Source organism: Arvicola amphibius, chromosome 12, assembly GCF_903992535.2.
Source record: "Arvicola amphibius chromosome 12, mArvAmp1.2, whole genome shotgun sequence".
NCBI lineage: Eukaryota > Metazoa > Chordata > Mammalia > Rodentia > Cricetidae > Arvicola > Arvicola amphibius.
The window spans coordinates 140,403,857-140,422,615 of NC_052058.2; the positions used below are offsets into that span (position 1 = coordinate 140,403,857).

Genomic DNA, 18,759 nt, shown 5'->3' on the forward strand with positions numbered 1-18,759 from the left:
CATTTTTATGTCTTACTGGAAACCAGATTTTTTTTCAGATCGTTTCATATTCATGTAAAATATATGAACAAATGATACAAGAGGATCAAATGCGAATTTCTTTTGTACCCCACCAGAATCTCAGCTTGGCTTTTGTTGGTGGCTAGAATCTTGGGTCAGGGGACTGTTTTTTTCTTAGTGTCTGTGTCTCTACCAGTCTTCTCTCAATTCCAACAAGGTCTCAACAGATCCAGCAATCCCCGTCCAAGAGAAATGAAGTCAGTTGTGTCAAAGGGTTGCTCATTCTCTTGCTTATTGCAGCACTAGTCACAATAGCTAAACAATGGAAATAACCCAAGTATCTACCAGCAGAGGAGTGGGTGAGGTGTGGTTCATGACCATAGCAGAGTGCTCACCTGTTAACCAGAGGGAGTGGGTGAGGTGTGGTTCACGACCATAGCTGAGTGCTCATCTGTTAACCAAAGGGAATGTTGATGCTTGCAACAACACATGTGCATGAATGAAATTAGCCAGGTGCAGAAAGGTAAATTCCACATGACCTTGCTTACATGTAAAGTAAATCTAAAAGGGGGAGCTCACCGAGAGTCCCACAGGTTCCCCGGGGAACTCAGCTTACAAGGTGTTGGTCAAAGGATACACCATTTCAAGTAGATAGAAGGAATAAGTCCAAGAGATGAATTGTAACGTTAACTATAATTAATAAAGCAGTCTTTATTGCTGAGAAAGTGTTAATCACCTCAAAAATGGTTATGATGTGAGTTGATGCTTATGTTAATTAAGTTAATGTACACATGCTTCAAGAATATGTTGTGCATGGTAAATATGTGTGTATAATATATATATAATTTTATGTTGGTTAAAAACTCTGATAGTCCACCCAGTCATTTCCAGGTGTTGAAAGATGTGCTTAAAAATCCTCCTAGTGATTGATAACAAAAGGACAGAGATGAATAGAATTATCAACAGTAAGCTAAGGTTCTTTTATGTGCTGCTGCCAGGCCTCGGTTTAGGTTTTAGGAATAATGAGGTAGAGAATTCTGGCAGTTACAGTCTGAATCTTCTCATTTATTCCAGGTAGCCTGGTCTCAATAGCTAACTTATGTGCTCATTTTTCGTTGCGATGTTACAGTAGCTCTTCATTTTGACAAATGCGTGAGGGAATTAAAGGAAGAGGAAATCTCTTTTGGCTCACAATTTTTGGAGATTGTAGTCCATGGTCAGTTGGCTCTGTTACTTTTGGATTGTGCTGAGACATCACAAGCCGGGAATACATGATGAAGCAAGGCTATTTCTCTCCCTAAAGAAAAGGACAAGGTGTCAGAGTCCTCTCAAAGGACTCATACCTTCCAATGACCTAACTTCCTCCAAGATCCACCTCCTAAGGTTGCCACTACCTCCTAGTAGTGCCCCAGGCTGTCTGCCAAGCCCTAAACATCCAAGTCTTCGGGGGACATTTACCCTCTGACCACAGTACAGAGTGCCACCACACCAATAGAAGAGCCCCGCTGTTGCTGCGAATCTGTCCAGGCTTGGTCATACTCCCCTCCAACCCTTCCCCAGCCTTCTGCTTATTCCTAGAGCACACAACCTAGGTAGTATTCTCTGAAGTAGCAGTCTTGGCTTCTGGAGCTGAGTGAGCCTCGCTATCCTTAGGAGAGGGCATGCTTGTATCAATCTTTGCCGTCCCATTTGTAACACCAAGACTGGGGTGGCACTGGGGAGTCTACGAAGCCCTCTGATAGGGTTTCTTCAGTGGAAGTTGGCACACCCGACGAGGGGTTGAAGCTGCATGCTAGCTCTCTCTGCTCCTGGGACGTTTTCCTTGGTTCCGACAAGACTCTGCAGCTGTGGTTTAGTGTGCTTCCCTGTGTTTAGTCCTCAGAAGAGGGATGCCCTGAAAGCTTTGCACCACCACGTGCTGTTTCTAAGGAACTCCATGTGCTTGAGTCCTATTAAACTCCTCTTCAGATTTCTCCCCTCCAGATTAAATATTCTCGGCTTTCAGCCTTTTCTTGAGGACCAGTTTGCAGAGTTTCCTAGCAGTTTTGTTCTTCTGGATGTGTTCCAGTTTCTCCATGTCCCTGTTGAAATGGGAAACTCAGAACACAGCACAACCTGACCACTGGTCTCAGTGATAGAAAAACAAGAACTCTCCGAGGGGCAGAAGAAGCTGCGGTGTGAGCTCCTAGTAGCAGTGATACCTTGGAGTACTTCTAGGAACTGGAAGGTGCCAAACCTCACTCCTTTTGAAAGATATTGAATTTAAAAAGAAATTTCATATGAAAAATGAAATCAGCCTGGTGGTGGTTGTGCACGCCTTTAACCTCAGCACTCTGGACACAGAGTCAAGCGGATATCTGTGAGTTCGAGGCCAGCCTGGTCTACAAAAGCTAGTTCCAGGACAGACTCCAAAGCTACAGAGAAACCCTGTCTTGAAAAACAAAACAAAACAAAGAAATAAATTCAGCTTTTGTAATAGCTCAAGACTAAAGAGATTTTAGTTATATACTAACCATGCTGGTGAGTGACTTACAGTCCCTGAAGATGTCTCCAGTGAGCTCCCAGCTCCTTTACAAATAGACATTTTTTATTTACTATTGTTGTGTGTGTGGTGTGCACACTTGTGGGCTTTTATGTCACGGTCCACATGGAGAGGTCAGACGACAGCTCTGAGTTGGTTCTCTTCTCCCTTTACATGGGATCCAGGGATTGAACTCAGGTTGCCAGGGTGACCCAGCAAGTGCAGGGAAAGCCTGCAAAGCCATCCCATCGGTACTAGTGTAGACATGTCTTCAGGGTGTCTGGTGTTACTGTGGGCTTCTTAACCTGAAATCCGGGATGCTGCCATCTGAATACCTCTGTCCTTTTAGTTCCGTATCTGTGCCCCATTGGTCACTAAGATAAGCTCTCACGGGCATCCTCTTCTTTCCAGCCACTCATTTCGTTTGCTTGTTTGTTTTTGCATTTTTAATTGAAGTCTTACGGATTCTTTCTGATACATAATATCTGGTATCTGGCCTCTCTGTTGCCGTACTCACCGCCATTATGAGCAAGGACTACAGGAGGACCAGGCCTTCACTTGAGAACTTGGCTTGCCCTTTGCCAGTGCAACCCCGGGAAAGTTGGCCAGCTCTCTGATCTTGCTTATAAGCAATGCCCAACATTCTCAGGGAGAATAGCAAGTTCCCCTGACTCCTCCTAGACCTTGCAGTGCGCCTGGCCCCCCACTGTCCCCCCCTACACACCTGTCTCCCCAGTACATGAGTGAGTCTGATCAGTTTACTTCTGGCCTTGAGAGAGTTCACTGGTGCTTTTTCTTTTTTTTACTATTTTATTTTTAATGCTTCAGCTGCAGTTTTTGAGGATTTCTTACTGTATTTACTCAGTACTGTGTTAAATCGGTACTGTACTTACGTCATGTCCACCCCTTCCTCTCCCTCGACTCCTCCCATGTCCCCGTCTGTCTTCTTTAATCGTTGCTGTTACACAACACACACATACATATTTATAGAGAAAGAGAACTTGCCAAGCCCATTTAGTGTTATCTATATGTATATGTGTTTAGCTGACTGCTTGGGGTTGGATAACCTATCGGGGAGCTTATGCCTGGATAAAACTGATTCTCTTTCTCCTAGTAGCCATTAATTGCCTGTATGTAGCTTTTCATCTAACAGTGGGGTCTTACGAGATTTCCCCTCAACCCGTAAGTGTGTCAGCCAGCGTTGTCATTATGCAAGTCTTACTTAGGTAGCCGTGTCGTTGACATTTTATGTATGCAGCTCTTACATAGAAAAGGTACCATCTCTCCGCAGACACCATGGGGCTCTGGCTCTTAGAGTCTTCCCGCCCGCTTTACTGTAGTGTTCCATGAGTCTTCATTGTAGGGGTTGCGATGTACATGTATCCCTTGGAAATGGGTACCCCACCGTCTGCTGTTCTCTGCATTTCGGCCAGTTGTAGTTTTCTCTAATGCTCTCTCTCCATCTCCTTCTGGGAAGAAAAAAAAAAAAGCAAGCTTCTTTGATGAGGACTGCACTCCTCTGTGGGTGTAAGCAGAAGTATGCAGAATGTAGTTAGACGTATACAAGTTTAGGAAAGCAGTAGTAATAGTAGGTTCTTTCCTAGGGTCTCTGACCTCATCAGTCACAGATAGGCTAGGTTTACAGTGTCAGGCAAGAATTTCCTCCTGGTGAGCAGGTCTTGAGCCCAGTTAGACAGCTGTTGGTTGCCCCAAGGTCTAAGTGCCACTGTTACACACTCGGAGAGCTCTTGAGCCCCAGTCATTGTTGTGGTTCATAGGCTTTACTGCCTAGGCACTGACTGCTTTTAATCTGCAAAATAGAATGGAAAACGATTTACCTTGTACTAAACCTCTTCGTCAACCACCATCTGTAAAACATCTCCCCCCATGGAGGTTGTTTACTTGAGGAAAAGCATACCTTTCTCCCTCAAGACACAGGCTGAAAGACTCTTCCTGGAGGGCATCCCCTGTCTTCCTGTCTCCTCTTTTCCTTGTGCATTCCTGCCCTACCTATCTGCATCCCGAGTTCTTGTGTCTGGCAGAAGTTTCAGAGTTAGAGAACTGGAGCCCATCATCTGCCACACGGGTACTGTTAGCAAGTTCTGTGGCCAGCTCTATAGTCTTAGACTTGAATTTGTTTCACCTATTTGTAGAAGATTCAGAGCAACATTGGCAAGAAGTATCCAGTGTGTGTGGGGGCGGGGGGAGGGGGTGAGCAAGCTGTCCACGGAACTTCCATAAAGACCAGCATAACGTGAGTAGTTAGTATGTGTGTAAGAGTCTGTTCATTTTGCTTCAGGAAATACGTGCGCTTCCACAAAACTACATACGAAAATCACTTGTCTTCAGGCCGTCATTCAAGCTATTATTTCAGAATATGCAGTACTTAAAGGGAATATAGTATATCAGTCCGTATTTATTTACCTTTTTCTCTGAACGGTTCAGTTTGTTTGCTGGGCTAGTCTTGACAACACCTTGAAGATTCCTAGCATTCTCCAGAAATGGTTTTATCGTACTTCCAACCGTAGATAAAAGCAAGACAAGCCAATTATTCACCTCCTGACATCTTCCTGTTCCCCCTTGTTTCTGCAGCGACGTATGAGAACTTCATGCATCTGATCATCGCTCTGCCAGTAGCCATCCTGCTGATTGTGGGAGGACTGGTCATCATGCTGTATGTCTTCCATAGAAAGAGGTGAGTGTCTGGGCCAGCAGAAGACGAGAGTTGGAGCCAGGTGGTTTGACAGTTTGGAGCTGAACATAGATCACCCGTGGAGGAAAATACTATGGGGACTGGGCAACCCGAGTTCCTAGTCGGATGTTCTCCAGAGGCAAAAAGAATATTTTCTAATGATTAACGACAGGAAGGGGGTATGCTTCTTTCTCAGTACCCATCTTCCCCCTTTTTCTGGCTTTTTGAGACAGGATTTCTCTGTGTAGTCCTGGCTGTCATGGAACTCGCTTTGAAGACCAGGCTGGCCTTGAACTCACCAAGATCCTCCTGCCTCTGTCTCCCAAGTACTGGGATTAAAGGCATGCGCCACCACCAGCCAGCTCCCATCTCTCCCTTTTTGGCTGTAGTGGTGCACAGATTCCTATCCTGTGAAGAGCTTCTCCAGGCTCTTCTGTCAGGGGAGCCTTGTTATTTCCAGTGAAGCAAAGAAACGAATGCTTCTTTAAAAACTCTTATCTGAGGCCACCGACGGAGCTGAAGGGCCTGACCTCAGATACCTGCTGGCCCACAGGGTCTGAATCAGGAATGCAGACCAAGGGTTCCATTAGCAGTGAGCGTTCTTTCTGTTTCTTCCTCAAGACAACTCATGAAACAGGAAGAAGACAAAGATGAAAGTGTTTACAGCAATGTGTAGAGATGGGGTTGTTGACCTGGATTTCATCTTTTTTGACAGAAACAACAGCAGGTTGGGCAATGGAGTGCTGTATGCCTCTGTGAACCCCGAGTATTTCAGCGCAGCTGACGGTAAGGATCCTGACCAGGGTAGGGGAATATGGGAACTCTAGGTGTTACTACCTGGATAAAAAAAAGTTTTGCTTAATTTTGAAGTTCTGTTGTCCTGTGATCTGCCTTTGACAGCATTTCCTTTTAGTCTCTTAATAACATTTTTAACACTCAGTGACTTTGTCAAAAATTCTGGGACTCCCAGATGTCCCAGTGAAAACCAGGCTCTGCAAGTACTTAGGGGTAGTTAGTTCACTCGATTGCTTGAAATGGTACAGAGGAGTAAAAGAAACCTTCTGACTGCTATCCTCCTCGTCAGAGGATGAGCTGCAGCTGACCTGGAGAGCGGAGTGGCTTCAGCTCGGGCCGGGCTCCAGTTCTTCCCGTACCAGTCAGGGCTATGTAGCTATGTATGATCTTGGAACCCCTCTGCTATTCTGTCCTGATTGGGGTCGTACAGCCTTTACCCCATTTATATTCACCTTAGCAGTAAATGAAAGTCATTTAATTAAACGGCTCTGACTTGGAACCTCGGTTGTATTGTACCTACTGGTTATTTCTTATTTTGTCTTTTTAACTGTCTCTGTATTACCTAGTGCCTAACTTCAGACGTTTTAGCTAAGTTGGGGAGAAGTCCTGTAATGCTATCCTTAAATTGGTGGCCTTTCCAAAAACTATCCCATTTCCTCGCTAAACCCCTGTAGCGTTTCTCACACCTATCCTATGCAGGCAAGGAAAGAATCTCTGAGAAGGACTTGTTCAGGCTCATACAACCAAACAGTAGGAAGTCAGGAAGAGGGGGCATCCCCAGCCCCTCCACTTGAATTCTGATAATGTAGTGTTTGGAAAAACTGTGAGGTTGCCAGGGCAGGAGGGAAGCTCTTACCAGGTCTGGCAGGGAATGCGCAGGGGCGTGAGTGTGGTGGATGCCTTCAGGGGAAATGTTGTTCTGCCGCCTTCTTGCTGTAGAAATGTAAGTAGATGTGCAAGAGAAAAAGAAACAGGATTATTCTGATTGGCTTTCCTGTTCAAATACAAAAACAGAGAAACACTTGGGTAAAAGCCCTGTGTAAATCTGTACGGTTTTACTATGGTTTCTTTAATCATTTCTAACTGAATTATGTTTATAGTGAAGCCAATCAAAAACAGCCCCTCTGAATTTGAATCAGGTGCAGAATAACGACGTTATTTCTGTTTAGCAAAGGTCCCACAGAGTTATTTTTTTAAATAGGCATACATGCATATGCCTGTGTCTGTAAAGCATAGAAAATACCGTAGAAGGATGTGCACAACACTTAAGAGCATGGTTACTTATGGAAAAGATCTTCCTCCTTTAAAAATAAACAAAACAGGTTTGGATATGTAGCTTAGTGATAGAACATTTGCCTACCAGAACCCAGGCTTTCTCCCCACACCACCAAAAGCAAACAAGAAAGAAAACAAGCAAAATCAAGAGGCCCCATGTGCACTGTTTATACAAAGAACTTTCCTTTTTGGAGGCAGGGCCTTACTATGTTATATAGGCTAGCTTCAGACTCCTGGGCTCAAGTGAGCCTCACACCCACCTCTGTCTCCTAAGTAGCTGAACCATACAGCCATGGTGTCCAGCCCAGTAACTGCTTTTGTAAAAAAAAAAAAAAAAGCGATGGTGTGGGAGAGGGGGCGGCTAGAGAAATAAGTCTTGCTGTCCTTCAAAGCAAAGCAAGAAAAAAAACTTATCGCCACTCAGGCTAACAGGTGAGAACATTGTCACCTCATCTGAACTTATTTGTCCTTTTGACAAGCACCAGCCACAGCTGAGTCATTTCCCTCAAAGAGCTACAAAGTCACATTGCAGATCAGAGGTGCTTACAGACTTCTTCCCCCCCCCCCCAAGTTAATCTGCATGTCGCTGTTGTCAAGCACCTATAACATTGTGTGCACTTACGAACCACTCTGCCTGCTACAGCTGAGGTATGCTGGCTAAAGTCAGCTGCTGGATTGAATTTAGAAAAAGGGTTTGAGGGCATTAGCTTCAGGGACCTCCCAAGGAATGGATGTGGTTGGCTTTAACTCCATGTTCTACGGCAAGCCACATAGTTAATGCTCACTAACAGCTAGCTTGGATCCTTGGAGATACTAAATGGAGACGGACCCCCATCCTTACTGAGAGATTATAAAGACCTCGTTTCCTATGCTCTCCTAAGCAAGATCAGCCTCTGCGGAGTCACACGCTATCCAAGCCCGATGGAGGACAGAGTTCTTGTTAAGAAATTACCAGACTTGTGTGTGCCATTGTAATGATCTGATACAAAAATGTGCATAGGAGCCAGGTGTACTGACATGCACCTGTAATCCAAGTGCTGAGGAGGTTGAGGCAGCAAAATTTGTAAATTCAAGGGCAGCAAGTTCAAGTCAAGCCTGAACTATCAAGTGAATTTCTGTCCCAAAATAGATGTTTTAGTCAGCGTTCTGTTACTGTGAAGAGACACCACGACCACAGTAACTCTTAAAAGGAAAGCAATTAATTGGGCTTTGCTTACAGTTTCAGAGGTTTAATCCATGACTGTCATGGTTAGAAACACGGTGGTCATGCAGGCAGATATGGTATTGGAAAGTTAACTGTGCGTTCTGCTTCAGGACCCATAGGCAGCAGGCAGAGAGAAAGACACTGGGCCTCACTGGAGCATTTGAAACCCCAAAGCCACCTTCAGGGACATACTTCCTCCAAAAAGGCCACATTTCCTAATCCTTGTCATGTAGTGGCACTCCCTAATGACCAAGCATTCAAATCTATGAGCCTATGGGGTTCATTCCTATTTAGACTACCCCAATATGTTTATGTAACGGTCTTTCAGGATATAAATTGGTATTGTTCCCAACATCAGATTTATAATAAACATTCCTCCCTTCAGTTATCACTTAGAGGTAAGTGCCTGTCATATGAGGATGTTAGAATGTGCTATGGTAGCCTGCTAGTGGCTTTTTGCTTCCAACTGCAGCTCAGCATCTGAAAGCATCAAAGCAAACACAGCCACAGTTCCCTTCCAAGTCTCTGAACCAGGACTTCCTTCTGACTTCGAGGCAGTATCCGCTGGCCATCCTCCTTTAGATGGGCTGTCAGTGGCCATGCTCGATGATGGTTCTAGTGGAATGAGTATTCTTTTTACAGATCCCATGTGTTATTTTAATATGGTTTCAGTCCTCCGTCTACCCACTGAAGTTGTGTATGATTTCTCACTAGCTTTTCTTTTCTTTCTCGCCGTCTTTTCTTCGTAAAACTGTTCTTTTTTTTTTTTTTTTTTCTTAAACCAGAACAGATATAACCAACAGTGGAAGCTGAAGAAAGAATTCTGTTCAGGTTCCTGTCAGGGAGGTCACGGAGGTTACAGAGTCCAGGCCAAACGCCTGGGGTCACCACTAAGTCCTCCTCAGTCCCAGACCTCACATGCCTCTCTAGAAAGCCCCTGCAGTGGGGATCCTGAGCCTCTCCCACATTAGACAGACATTCTCCTACTGAGCTACAACCCCTGGGTCTGGTTTTGTTTCTTCGGTTAGATGCTTAAAACTTCTATTTTAAAAAAATTTATACATTCTGGGTCTAAAGAGGGTGGCTCAGAAGTTAAAAAGCGCTGGCTACTTTTCCAGAGGACCCTGATGTGATTGCCAGCACCCATGGCAGCTCACAACCATCTGTACCTCCAGTTCCACGGGATCTGATGCGGATTTCTCCCTCCTCAGGCATTGTATGTATACATACGCAAGCGCGTGCACACGTGCAGGCAAAACACTTGTAAATAAAGCTGATTTTTTTTTTAGAAACATTTTGTATTCCAGTAATTCGAATCACTTGAATAGCACAGCAGCAGTGCTAGGATTAAATGGCATCGTATAGTCTGCAGGGCGCTTTAAGCTTTAGAGTTTCACCGTGGTTTTATTACCCCCTACCCCGTTTCTTCCTTCATCAATGTGCTTGTTCTCCTTCCACTCAGATGGGCAAGGCAGGCACAGTCTCCGTCCTCACTAGTTCTGCCTTCTTTGCTGTGAGATGGGCAGCCTGGTCACTCAAATGTGCTCCCACCTCTTGGCAGCTTCCAGAGGGAAACAGACAGGCAGGCAGTGCTCGTGGTACACACAGCATTCCTGCAGCACGCTCCTCTCCAGTTCTCCCACTCACTTCTGCTCCTCTGTCATTTCTTTTGAAGCCTGAGGAGTTTTCTCTGGAGTTTCTGCCTGCTTTAGTTCTGATTTGCTGAGTTTCTCTATCTCCACCATATTGGGTTTGTCCAACATGGCTGTGGAAGGAGTGGAATGAGGTGCATGAACTAAGAGTCTGATCAGCACAGCGGTCCCTGACACGTCCCCTTGACTTTCGGAAACATGGTTTCACTAGTAGTCCAAGCTGTCTTCAAAGTAACAAGCACCTCTCTAACCTCTGTCCCCAAGTGCTGGCATGGACCCACAAGTGCTACCACTGTGACTAGTAGTTACACTTTTAAGAGTAAAGCAAAGCTGATGAGATAAATTTTAGTGACATTTTTTATTTAACCTAAGACATCCAACAGTCAGTTTTAATATAAAAGTAATCTTTTTAAACCTATTTTTAACCACGTCTTTGTAATGTAATACAAGGCTGGAGACATGGCTTAGTCGTCAAGAATACTTTCTGATCTTCAGGAGAAACTCGGGTTCAGTTCCCAGCATTCACATGAAGAGGCCCACAACCATCTGTAACTTGGCTTCAGAGAATCTGGCACTGTTGTCTGGCCTCCCCAGGCATCCAAACACTGTAGCACCCCCCCCCCACACACACACACACACAGTGAAAGAAAGAGATTGATTTGTTTCACATGTACAAGTAAATAAAAATAGGCCAGCCTGGTCTACAAAGAGAGTTCCTGGATAGTCAGGGTTGTCACATTCTAATTAATTAAAAATGCTTCTAAAGGGCCGGGTGGTAGTGGTGGCACATGCCTTTAATCCCAACACTCGGGAGGCAGAGGCAGGTAGATCTCTGTGAATTTGAGGCCAGCCTGGTCTACAAGCAGCCATATTCAAAGTCTCAGAAAGCCAGCCTTGTTGCCAGAGTTAACTAGCATAGGCTGAGAGTCTGTGAAGGAGGCTTCTCACCTCTAGGCTCATCCGAGAAGGAGGAGATTAGCTGTCCTCACACACACTCTGGTCCTTTACCTTCCCATCCATTCCCCCTCTGCTCTCTCTCTCTGACATTCATTTTAATGCCTTGATGAAGATGCGCAAAACTTCCTACTTTGTCTCCTAGGGTTAATTTGCTTTTTTATTTTGTTTGGCTGGGTGCTTTTTGTTCTAAGGAAGGAAAAGGGAAGCAGTGCTTTCTTTCCTGTCTTTGGTTTCTTTGTTTCCTTCAGGTTCTTAGATGCTGGTACCACCCTCAAAGTATCATGGAGTCCTCAGGATTGAGTGTCTGTCTTTGACTGTATTGTGCCTTGACACTTCCTCTGTGGGTTTTAGGGAACAGCATCTTCCATTCTCTAGTCTGTGTATGGGCTATTTCCATGCCTGTTCCAATCTCCATCTCTTACTCCCTAGTGTACGTGCCCGATGAATGGGAGGTAGCTCGAGAGAAGATCACCATGAACCGGGAGCTTGGACAAGGGTCCTTCGGGATGGTCTATGAAGGAGTGGCCAAGGGTGTGGTCAAGGATGAACCTGAAACCAGAGTAGCCATCAAGACAGTGAATGAGGCTGCAAGTATGCGCGAAAGAATCGAGTTTCTCAACGAGGCCTCGGTGATGAAGGAGTTCAACTGTCACCACGTGGTAAGAGAGTATCTGACAGGGACAGAAAGCATTCTTAGGGCTGCTTCTGTGCCCTCGGCCACAGCGCTGGGCTTGCTGCCTTGCCTTCTACCCAATGGACACTTTCCCTGTTACTTTTCATCCTGTGGCCCACAGACCTATGAGGTAGAGGCCTCACCCTCTCACCAGAACTCTGCTCCTGGCCACAGGCTCCAGCACCACATAGTTCCAACAGGCATAGGTCATCCTGTGGGATGCCCTACCCCTCTGAATCCTTCTCTTCTTGATTCCTCCAGGTTCGGTTGCTGGGTGTGGTGTCCCAAGGCCAGCCTACCCTGGTCATCATGGAACTAATGACGCGTGGGGATCTCAAAAGTTATCTCCGGTCTCTAAGGCCAGAAGTGGAGGTCAGTTTTGATTCTCGCCATGTTACCTTTCCTGTTCCGTTTCCATCAGGAGCTCCCTTGTAGGATACGGGTTTTTAAAATCCCTTTACTTCTCAGCCTGGGGTGTTTTTCTGCATGCTTTGTTATGGATCCAGGTCAGCCGCAATCTGTGTGAGAGATCTTATCTGTCTTCGGATCCCACCCAGTCCACCTCAAGCATCTCCGTGTTCTTGTTTCTGCATTCCCTCTACCCCTGCCTATATCTCATGACAACCCCCACCAGCCCTAGGATATATTAGGGCCAACCCTTTCCACATCCTTTGCACTCATCCCCGGTGGCCTCCTATACTAACTTGGCAATAGACTTGGTTCTACTTAGCATGTATTTTCTCTTGTCATGGTTCTCAGAGAGTGCCCCATCTTCACTCCAGGACCTTTTTCGTGCTTGCTTAATTAAGTTCAGTGTTTAGGCTGGCCAGTGACTTGACCTTGGCCTACCCAGTACCAGGTAGCCCATTGCCTCTCCCTCCCTCTCTCCCTCCCTCCCTCCCTTCCTCCCTCCCTCCCTCCCTCCCTCCCTCCCTCCCACTCCCCCTCCCCCCTTCTCATGAGCATGCTGCCCTTACCTTGATGGCTGCTTTCCCTTCCTTACCCTGACTCTACTTCGGAGACTTCTCAAACTCAGCACCAGCCTCTCTGTCCGGATGATTAACCAGTATCCTTCTTGGACTTTTAAATAATAATCATCCCAGGTGCATGGTCTCTACTTAGCCTAGTGAAAACCTGAAATTTTCACATATTAAACCTGATAAGGTCCTGTGTAGGTTTTCATTAGTCACCGTGGAGTCTTCCCCCTTCTGCTGTATTCACCCCCAGCCGGCTTCTTAGCATGTGTAAGTCTGATTTATAAGTCCTTAATTCTGAGAGTAAGCTGGTAGGCAGACGTTGAGAACTACTGCCAGGGCCAGCTGCCTTTTATGGGGCTGCCTCAGTGGTTCTGATGTCCTCACTCTGACCCTGGATGAGGACTTCTGGATGAGCGGCTTATCTCTCCGCATCCTCCCCAGAGGGAAACTCCTCCTCTTCTCCTCCTGCTTCTGTTTCTCTTCCTGTCCTCTCTGTAAGCTTTTGTTCTCTTTCCCCTTACAACTTAAACATCTCCAAAGTGACAGTTCCTTCGTTTTAGTTCTGAGTCCGTGGTCACAAACGCCCTCATTTACTTTTAGCTTGTACTATTGGGGTTTGAGGAGAGCCACAGGACTGAGTATGGACCAGAGCTCTGAGTGGGTGGTTGGTAACTCCACCAGCCTGTTTCTCCCAGTATCTGTCCTGGTGGAGCCTTTTCCTGCCCCACTAATACCCAGTCTACAGAAGAAGAGCTTAATCCACAGGTGCCTGGAGAGTGCTCCTTTGAGATCCTTGAGATGCCTCCTAACACCAGGAAGCACATAGCTCCTTCAGTCCTAATTCTGCCACAGAATAAAACCCCTAACTTGTGCTCGCAGGACTGTTCTGCCATTCCTCCAATCCTCAGGCAACTGTGAGAGGCCTCTGGGCCTCAGTTTTCCTCTGTAGAGATGTCTCTAAGCAACAGTTACAGCACTGACTGCTCTTCCAGAGAACCCTGGTTGGATTCCTAGCACCCACATGGCAGCTCACAACTGACTGTAACTACCATTCTTCTAGCCTCCATGAATACCACTCTTGCAAGTGTTGCACAAACGTGCATGCAGGCAAAACACCCATTATACGTAAAATGTTAATAAAATCATTTAGAGAGACAAGGTGAGCTATTAAAGCCCCCTTCAGAACTTACCTTTAAAATCATCAGATCTAAATTTTGACTTTCTAACTCATCTCAGAATTTAAAAAAAAAAAAAAAAGTATTTGCATGTGTGTCCTAGTTTTAGTATATCCACACTAGCTTTGGTGCCTATACCCTACCTTCAGTGTGCATACTCCAGCTTCAGTATATTCTACCTCTCCCCCATTGGGATTTGCCTTGATAAATGTATGGGTGTGTGCTCGTCTTAGGGAGCCGCAACCAAATTAAAGATTTCTACTCTCTTGAGGTGAAGAAAAAAAAAATGACAGCATAGTATCACGAACGGACAAAAAGTCGGCCTTTCTCTGCATATAGCCAAATCCCTTTTGTTGATGGTTTTTCACATGAGTGTCAGCGTCCCGTATGTGTTAGGAGCCTAAATACTTGTCACCTGCAGAGGTCCTACTTTAACATGCATATGTAAAGCCCTAAAGACAGTGTGAGAGGGGGAAGCACCTGTGTAAAAGAAATGGGCGATTCAGGCTTCCTCCAGATGCTGGAAACATCCTCTGGATTAGTGGTAGGAGACCCTGAATCGAAGTAAAAATGATTAAATAAGTAAATAAATAATGAGCACCACTAAGTCTGCCTCCAATGTGGAAAATGTAGGGCTGCTACCTGGTTTCTAGATTCTGGCATCCCTTGAGAACTTAGCAGCCCTCGGCAAGAGTGTTCTTCGTGGCTAGAGTCCGTGAGACCTGTGTAGAGCAACCCAGATAGTATGATCTCAAAGATTTGTCATGCTTTTCCTGTGACTCTTAAAATAACTTAGGAGGGTGATGTACAGGGCTTTGGAAAGTGAGGTGATTTCACAGTGTTGTGCAAGGTACTTTGCAGTTAGGGAAACCAAGGCATAATTACTGAGCTCTCACTGTGCTGTTATTGTCTTAAACTGTGGCATCGTGATTGGTTTTGCACATGTAGTTAGGGTGACAGGGAACCTTGCGGGGTGTATGGGGGGGATGACTGACTTTGCAGTTAGGGAAACCAAGGCATAATTTACTGCACTCTAACAGACAAACTAGTTCGTGTCTAAACTGTGGGGTCATGATTGGTTTTTACACACGGGGCTCAGGTGACAGGGAGCCTTGGGGGAGTGTGTTTGTGTGTGTGTGTCTGCATACACCTTGAGGGAGTTGGTTCTCTTTGTTTACTGTGCCTGATTTGGGGATTGTTTTAAGGTTTCTGTTGCTGTGAAGAGACACCGTGACTACAGCAGCTATTACGAAGGAGCGCGTTCCATTGGGCCTGACTTACAGTTCAGAGGTTTAGTCCATTGTTTTCATGGTGGGCAGCATGACACACACAGGTAGACATGGTGCTAGAGAGGTAGATGTGAGTTCTGCATCTGGATCCGCAGGCGACAGGAAGAGACAGTGAGCCACTAGGCCTGACTTGAGCTTCTGAAACCTCAAAGCCCACCCCCAGTGACACACGTCCTCCAGCAAGGGCCACACCTCCTAATAATGCCACTACCTATGAGTCTGTGGAAGCCATTCTCATTTAGACCACCACAGAGACTGGGCATAGGTCTCCTGGCTTGCCCTCCTCTGCAAAACAGGATATTTGTCCATGCTGCTGGTCACTGACCTTGGTTCCCTTCAAGGTGAACTCCATCTGAACTTCAGTTGTCCTCGGTGCCCATAGGAAACAATAACCCATGGTGAAAGCATTTGTCTTCATATCTTTGTACTTTAGAAGAAGGGGATGAAGACAGATAGCTCCTGGCAGCTTACATGGGAAATCAAGCATGCGGTATCCATTTAGGAAGCTCATTTGTTCCATGTGTCCTTTGTGTGCGGTCCTTCCTCTCACTTGCACTTTGTGATTGTAGAAATCAAAGGGACATAAACTAGTTGACCAGCTTTGGGTTTGACTGGGAGACCCCGCCTCAGTGAATAGATGGTGGAGCAATTTAAGACGATTCCCGTCATCAGCTTTAGGCCTCTGCATTCAAGTACATGCATACATGAGGGTGGGGTTGAAAAAGAGAAGCAAAAAGGTAATAATGGTTCCAAGAAGTACTAATTGGTGTTTCTCCCAGCCCCCGTGTGATATGGTCATGGAGCAAGCATGTGATTTTATCACAAGCAGGTGACCCCAGAGCTCAGCAATGATATGTTCCTCCTGAGCAAGACCTAATTCCCTACAGATGACCTGTGGTGCTCAAATTAAATAAACATGGATTTACAACCTCTAGAATAAACGTGCAGGTAGGAAAAAAAAGTCCCAGATGCTCATGTTTTGTCTTGTCTTTTAATCTGCAGCAGAATAATCTGGTCCTGATTCCTCCGAGCTTAAGCAAGATGATCCAGATGGCTGGAGAGATTGCAGACGGCATGGCGTACCTCAATGCCAACAAGTTTGTCCACAGAGACCTTGCTGCTCGTAACTGTATGGTGGCTGAAGATTTCACAGTCAAAATTGGAGGTGTGTCCTTTGCTTTCCTGATTGGAGCAGAAACTAAACTCGAGGTGCTTTAGGGCCTCTGCAGTGATTAGACTGCCCCTGGAGAGGTTCTCATTGTGCTCTAGAGGTACAATGCCGTGTCCTGAGTGCAAAGATGCATATAGTCAGTGTGATTGGCTATTCCTAGCTCTCATTCTGAGAACCCCTTACATGTTGGTCCAAATAGGGGCCTTGGTTCTCGGGTAGAACATGAGTTACATAAATAATCAGGACAGCTTGCTTCCTCGAGTAATTTTGGTTTGAGGATAAAAGTCAGCATCCAGTTCCCTCACCTCAAGTTCCTTAGCTTACAAAAAACATTGTCCCTAGATAGGCCCGTGAGGTTCCCAGGAGGCAGTGCCCCTATGGTGAAGCTCCTGTGTAGGGTAATGGTGATGCTAAGGTAGGTATGTCAGTCCACAGGAGGTGAGGGGAGAGCACAGCTTAGTTTGACACACTGGTCGGCTCAGAGGTATCCCCTCCTCTCCTACAACCAGAAATTGTCCCAGGACCTTCGTGCAGGCTGGTTAAACACTACCATTGAGCTGCATCCCCCAATGGTAGCTCCAAGCTCTTGACCTTTCTGTCATACATAGCACTTCACACCATGACCTTAGCTGCTCAGCCTACCTGTTGACCCCTTGTTGCTACCAACATAAAACTGTGATCTTAAAACCCAGTTGGACTGTATTTCCGGTCACTGGCTAGAGACTTTTCCCAGCCTTTCAGGTGACTGGCTGTTGGCTTTGGATTTTTGTTTTGTTTTTGTTTGGTTGATTTTGGGTTTTTTTCTTTTTGGTGTGTTTTGCTTGTTTGTTTAAGACAGGGTTTCCCTGTGTAGCTTTGGAACCTGTCCTGGAACTGACTCTATAGACCAGGCTGACCTGGATCTCACAGAGACCTACCTGCCTCTGCCTCCTGAGCTCTGGGATTAAAGGTGTGCACCACAACTGCCACCACCATCCCCAGTTTGGCTTTGTTTTTGACTTTTAATAATTAAAAAAATAAAAAGAAGGTAGTAACAAAGTTGCTTAGGAAACTACATGCATTTGCCAGGCTTTTACCTTCCTAATGTGTTCCTCCTGAGAAGGAGCAGAGGGACAATAGCAAAATCTCTCAGCCACTGCCTTTGGCCACCTCTTGAACATGTGTTCTAGAAAGGTTTTGCTTGTCTCAACCCTAGCAGTGATTTTTTTTTTTAATGAACTTTTTATTTTTAGTCTCGTAAGTGAGCATGGAACATCTTCTCTACAGCAGTACCCAGAGTAGAGCTGTCCTGTCTTCATTTTGCTTTGATTGCACGGGTGTTCGCATGCAGCCGTTTTATAGAGCTGACATCAGTCACTGGAGTTACTCAGAGTTGTGTCCCCACCCCAGCATATCTGTCCCTGGACTTGCACGCTCATTTTTGGAACCCTGGGAACCCAGCTTGGTGGGCAGCTGCCAAGAGGCAGCTCTCCTGCCCCAGTTTCAAGATCAAAGCCATCCTCTTACCAGCCTCTGTGATCCTTCCTGCTTGCTATTCCCACACTCATGCATGGGGAAGGGACCCTATTTTACTTCTCAGAGGAAACCACTGTGTTCCTGAGTAACCTGGAACGGCTGCCTTCCATTTTGGGGGCATGTTTCCCCACCTCTGAAAGCCAGGGCGTGAGCACGAAGAACCTGGTGTAGACAGCAAGCGTGTGCCCTTGTCTTCATCACATCCCACACTCCGTGTGCCCCCCCTCAGCACAGGCAGAACCTCAGTTAAGGCTGCTTTCGTCCCACTTTGATTAGAGTAGGGAAAAATTCTTGTGTTTCTTGCCATTTTAAGTCCAAATCAGTAAGGATTATATTTGCTGTTTAACCATATGGCGTATTTATGAGGATAGTTTGTCTTGTACTTGTGATGTTTTTTACTTTCTAGAATTAGATTTCGTGTGTGTGTTTAGGACGGTAGGGGTTGTTCTGTTTTTCTTTTGCGTTTAGGAAGAGAGATTGTTTTCTAGAATTCCCCTTTTATGCAAGTCTAAGCAGATCTTCTCATTTGCATGTCGCTGGATTAATTCAGGGATGAGACTTGAGCACTTCCTTTTTCCTCTTCAGGCGGGTTCCTCAGTGTCCCCCAGTGCCCCCACCTCGGGGATGACACACCCTAAGTCAGTTTGCCGGAGGCAGCAACAGTGTTGGTTAACATCAGAGAAGCCTCGTTCTCGTGGGGTTTGCTCTGCCGTTGTGACCGCTTTGTGGCCCCACTTAGAGGTGTGACGGGACATTTTTAAAGTTCCTCCCGGGAAGGAGAACGGAAGGGTTTATGTGAGAAAGGGGTGGTGTGATTGAGTGGAAAATCAAAATTTGATGAAGACACAATAATGTGAGATTAT

At 45.8% G+C, this 18,759-nt stretch overlaps 1 protein-coding gene across 1 annotated transcript in view; it reads left to right on the forward strand.

The window, feature by feature from the left end:
• The window catches only part of Igf1r (insulin like growth factor 1 receptor), a 278,425-nt gene that overhangs the window by 247,317 nt on the left and 12,349 nt on the right, over positions 1 to 18,759 (forward strand). The window contains exons 14-18 of the mRNA XM_038313638.1: positions 5,114 to 5,216; positions 5,929 to 5,999; positions 11,526 to 11,755; positions 12,031 to 12,141; positions 16,213 to 16,375. Of these exons, the coding sequence (XP_038169566.1) occupies positions 5,114 to 5,216; positions 5,929 to 5,999; positions 11,526 to 11,755; positions 12,031 to 12,141; positions 16,213 to 16,375 (678 nt within the window). The remainder of the gene's footprint in view (positions 1 to 5,113; positions 5,217 to 5,928; positions 6,000 to 11,525; positions 11,756 to 12,030; positions 12,142 to 16,212; positions 16,376 to 18,759) is intronic.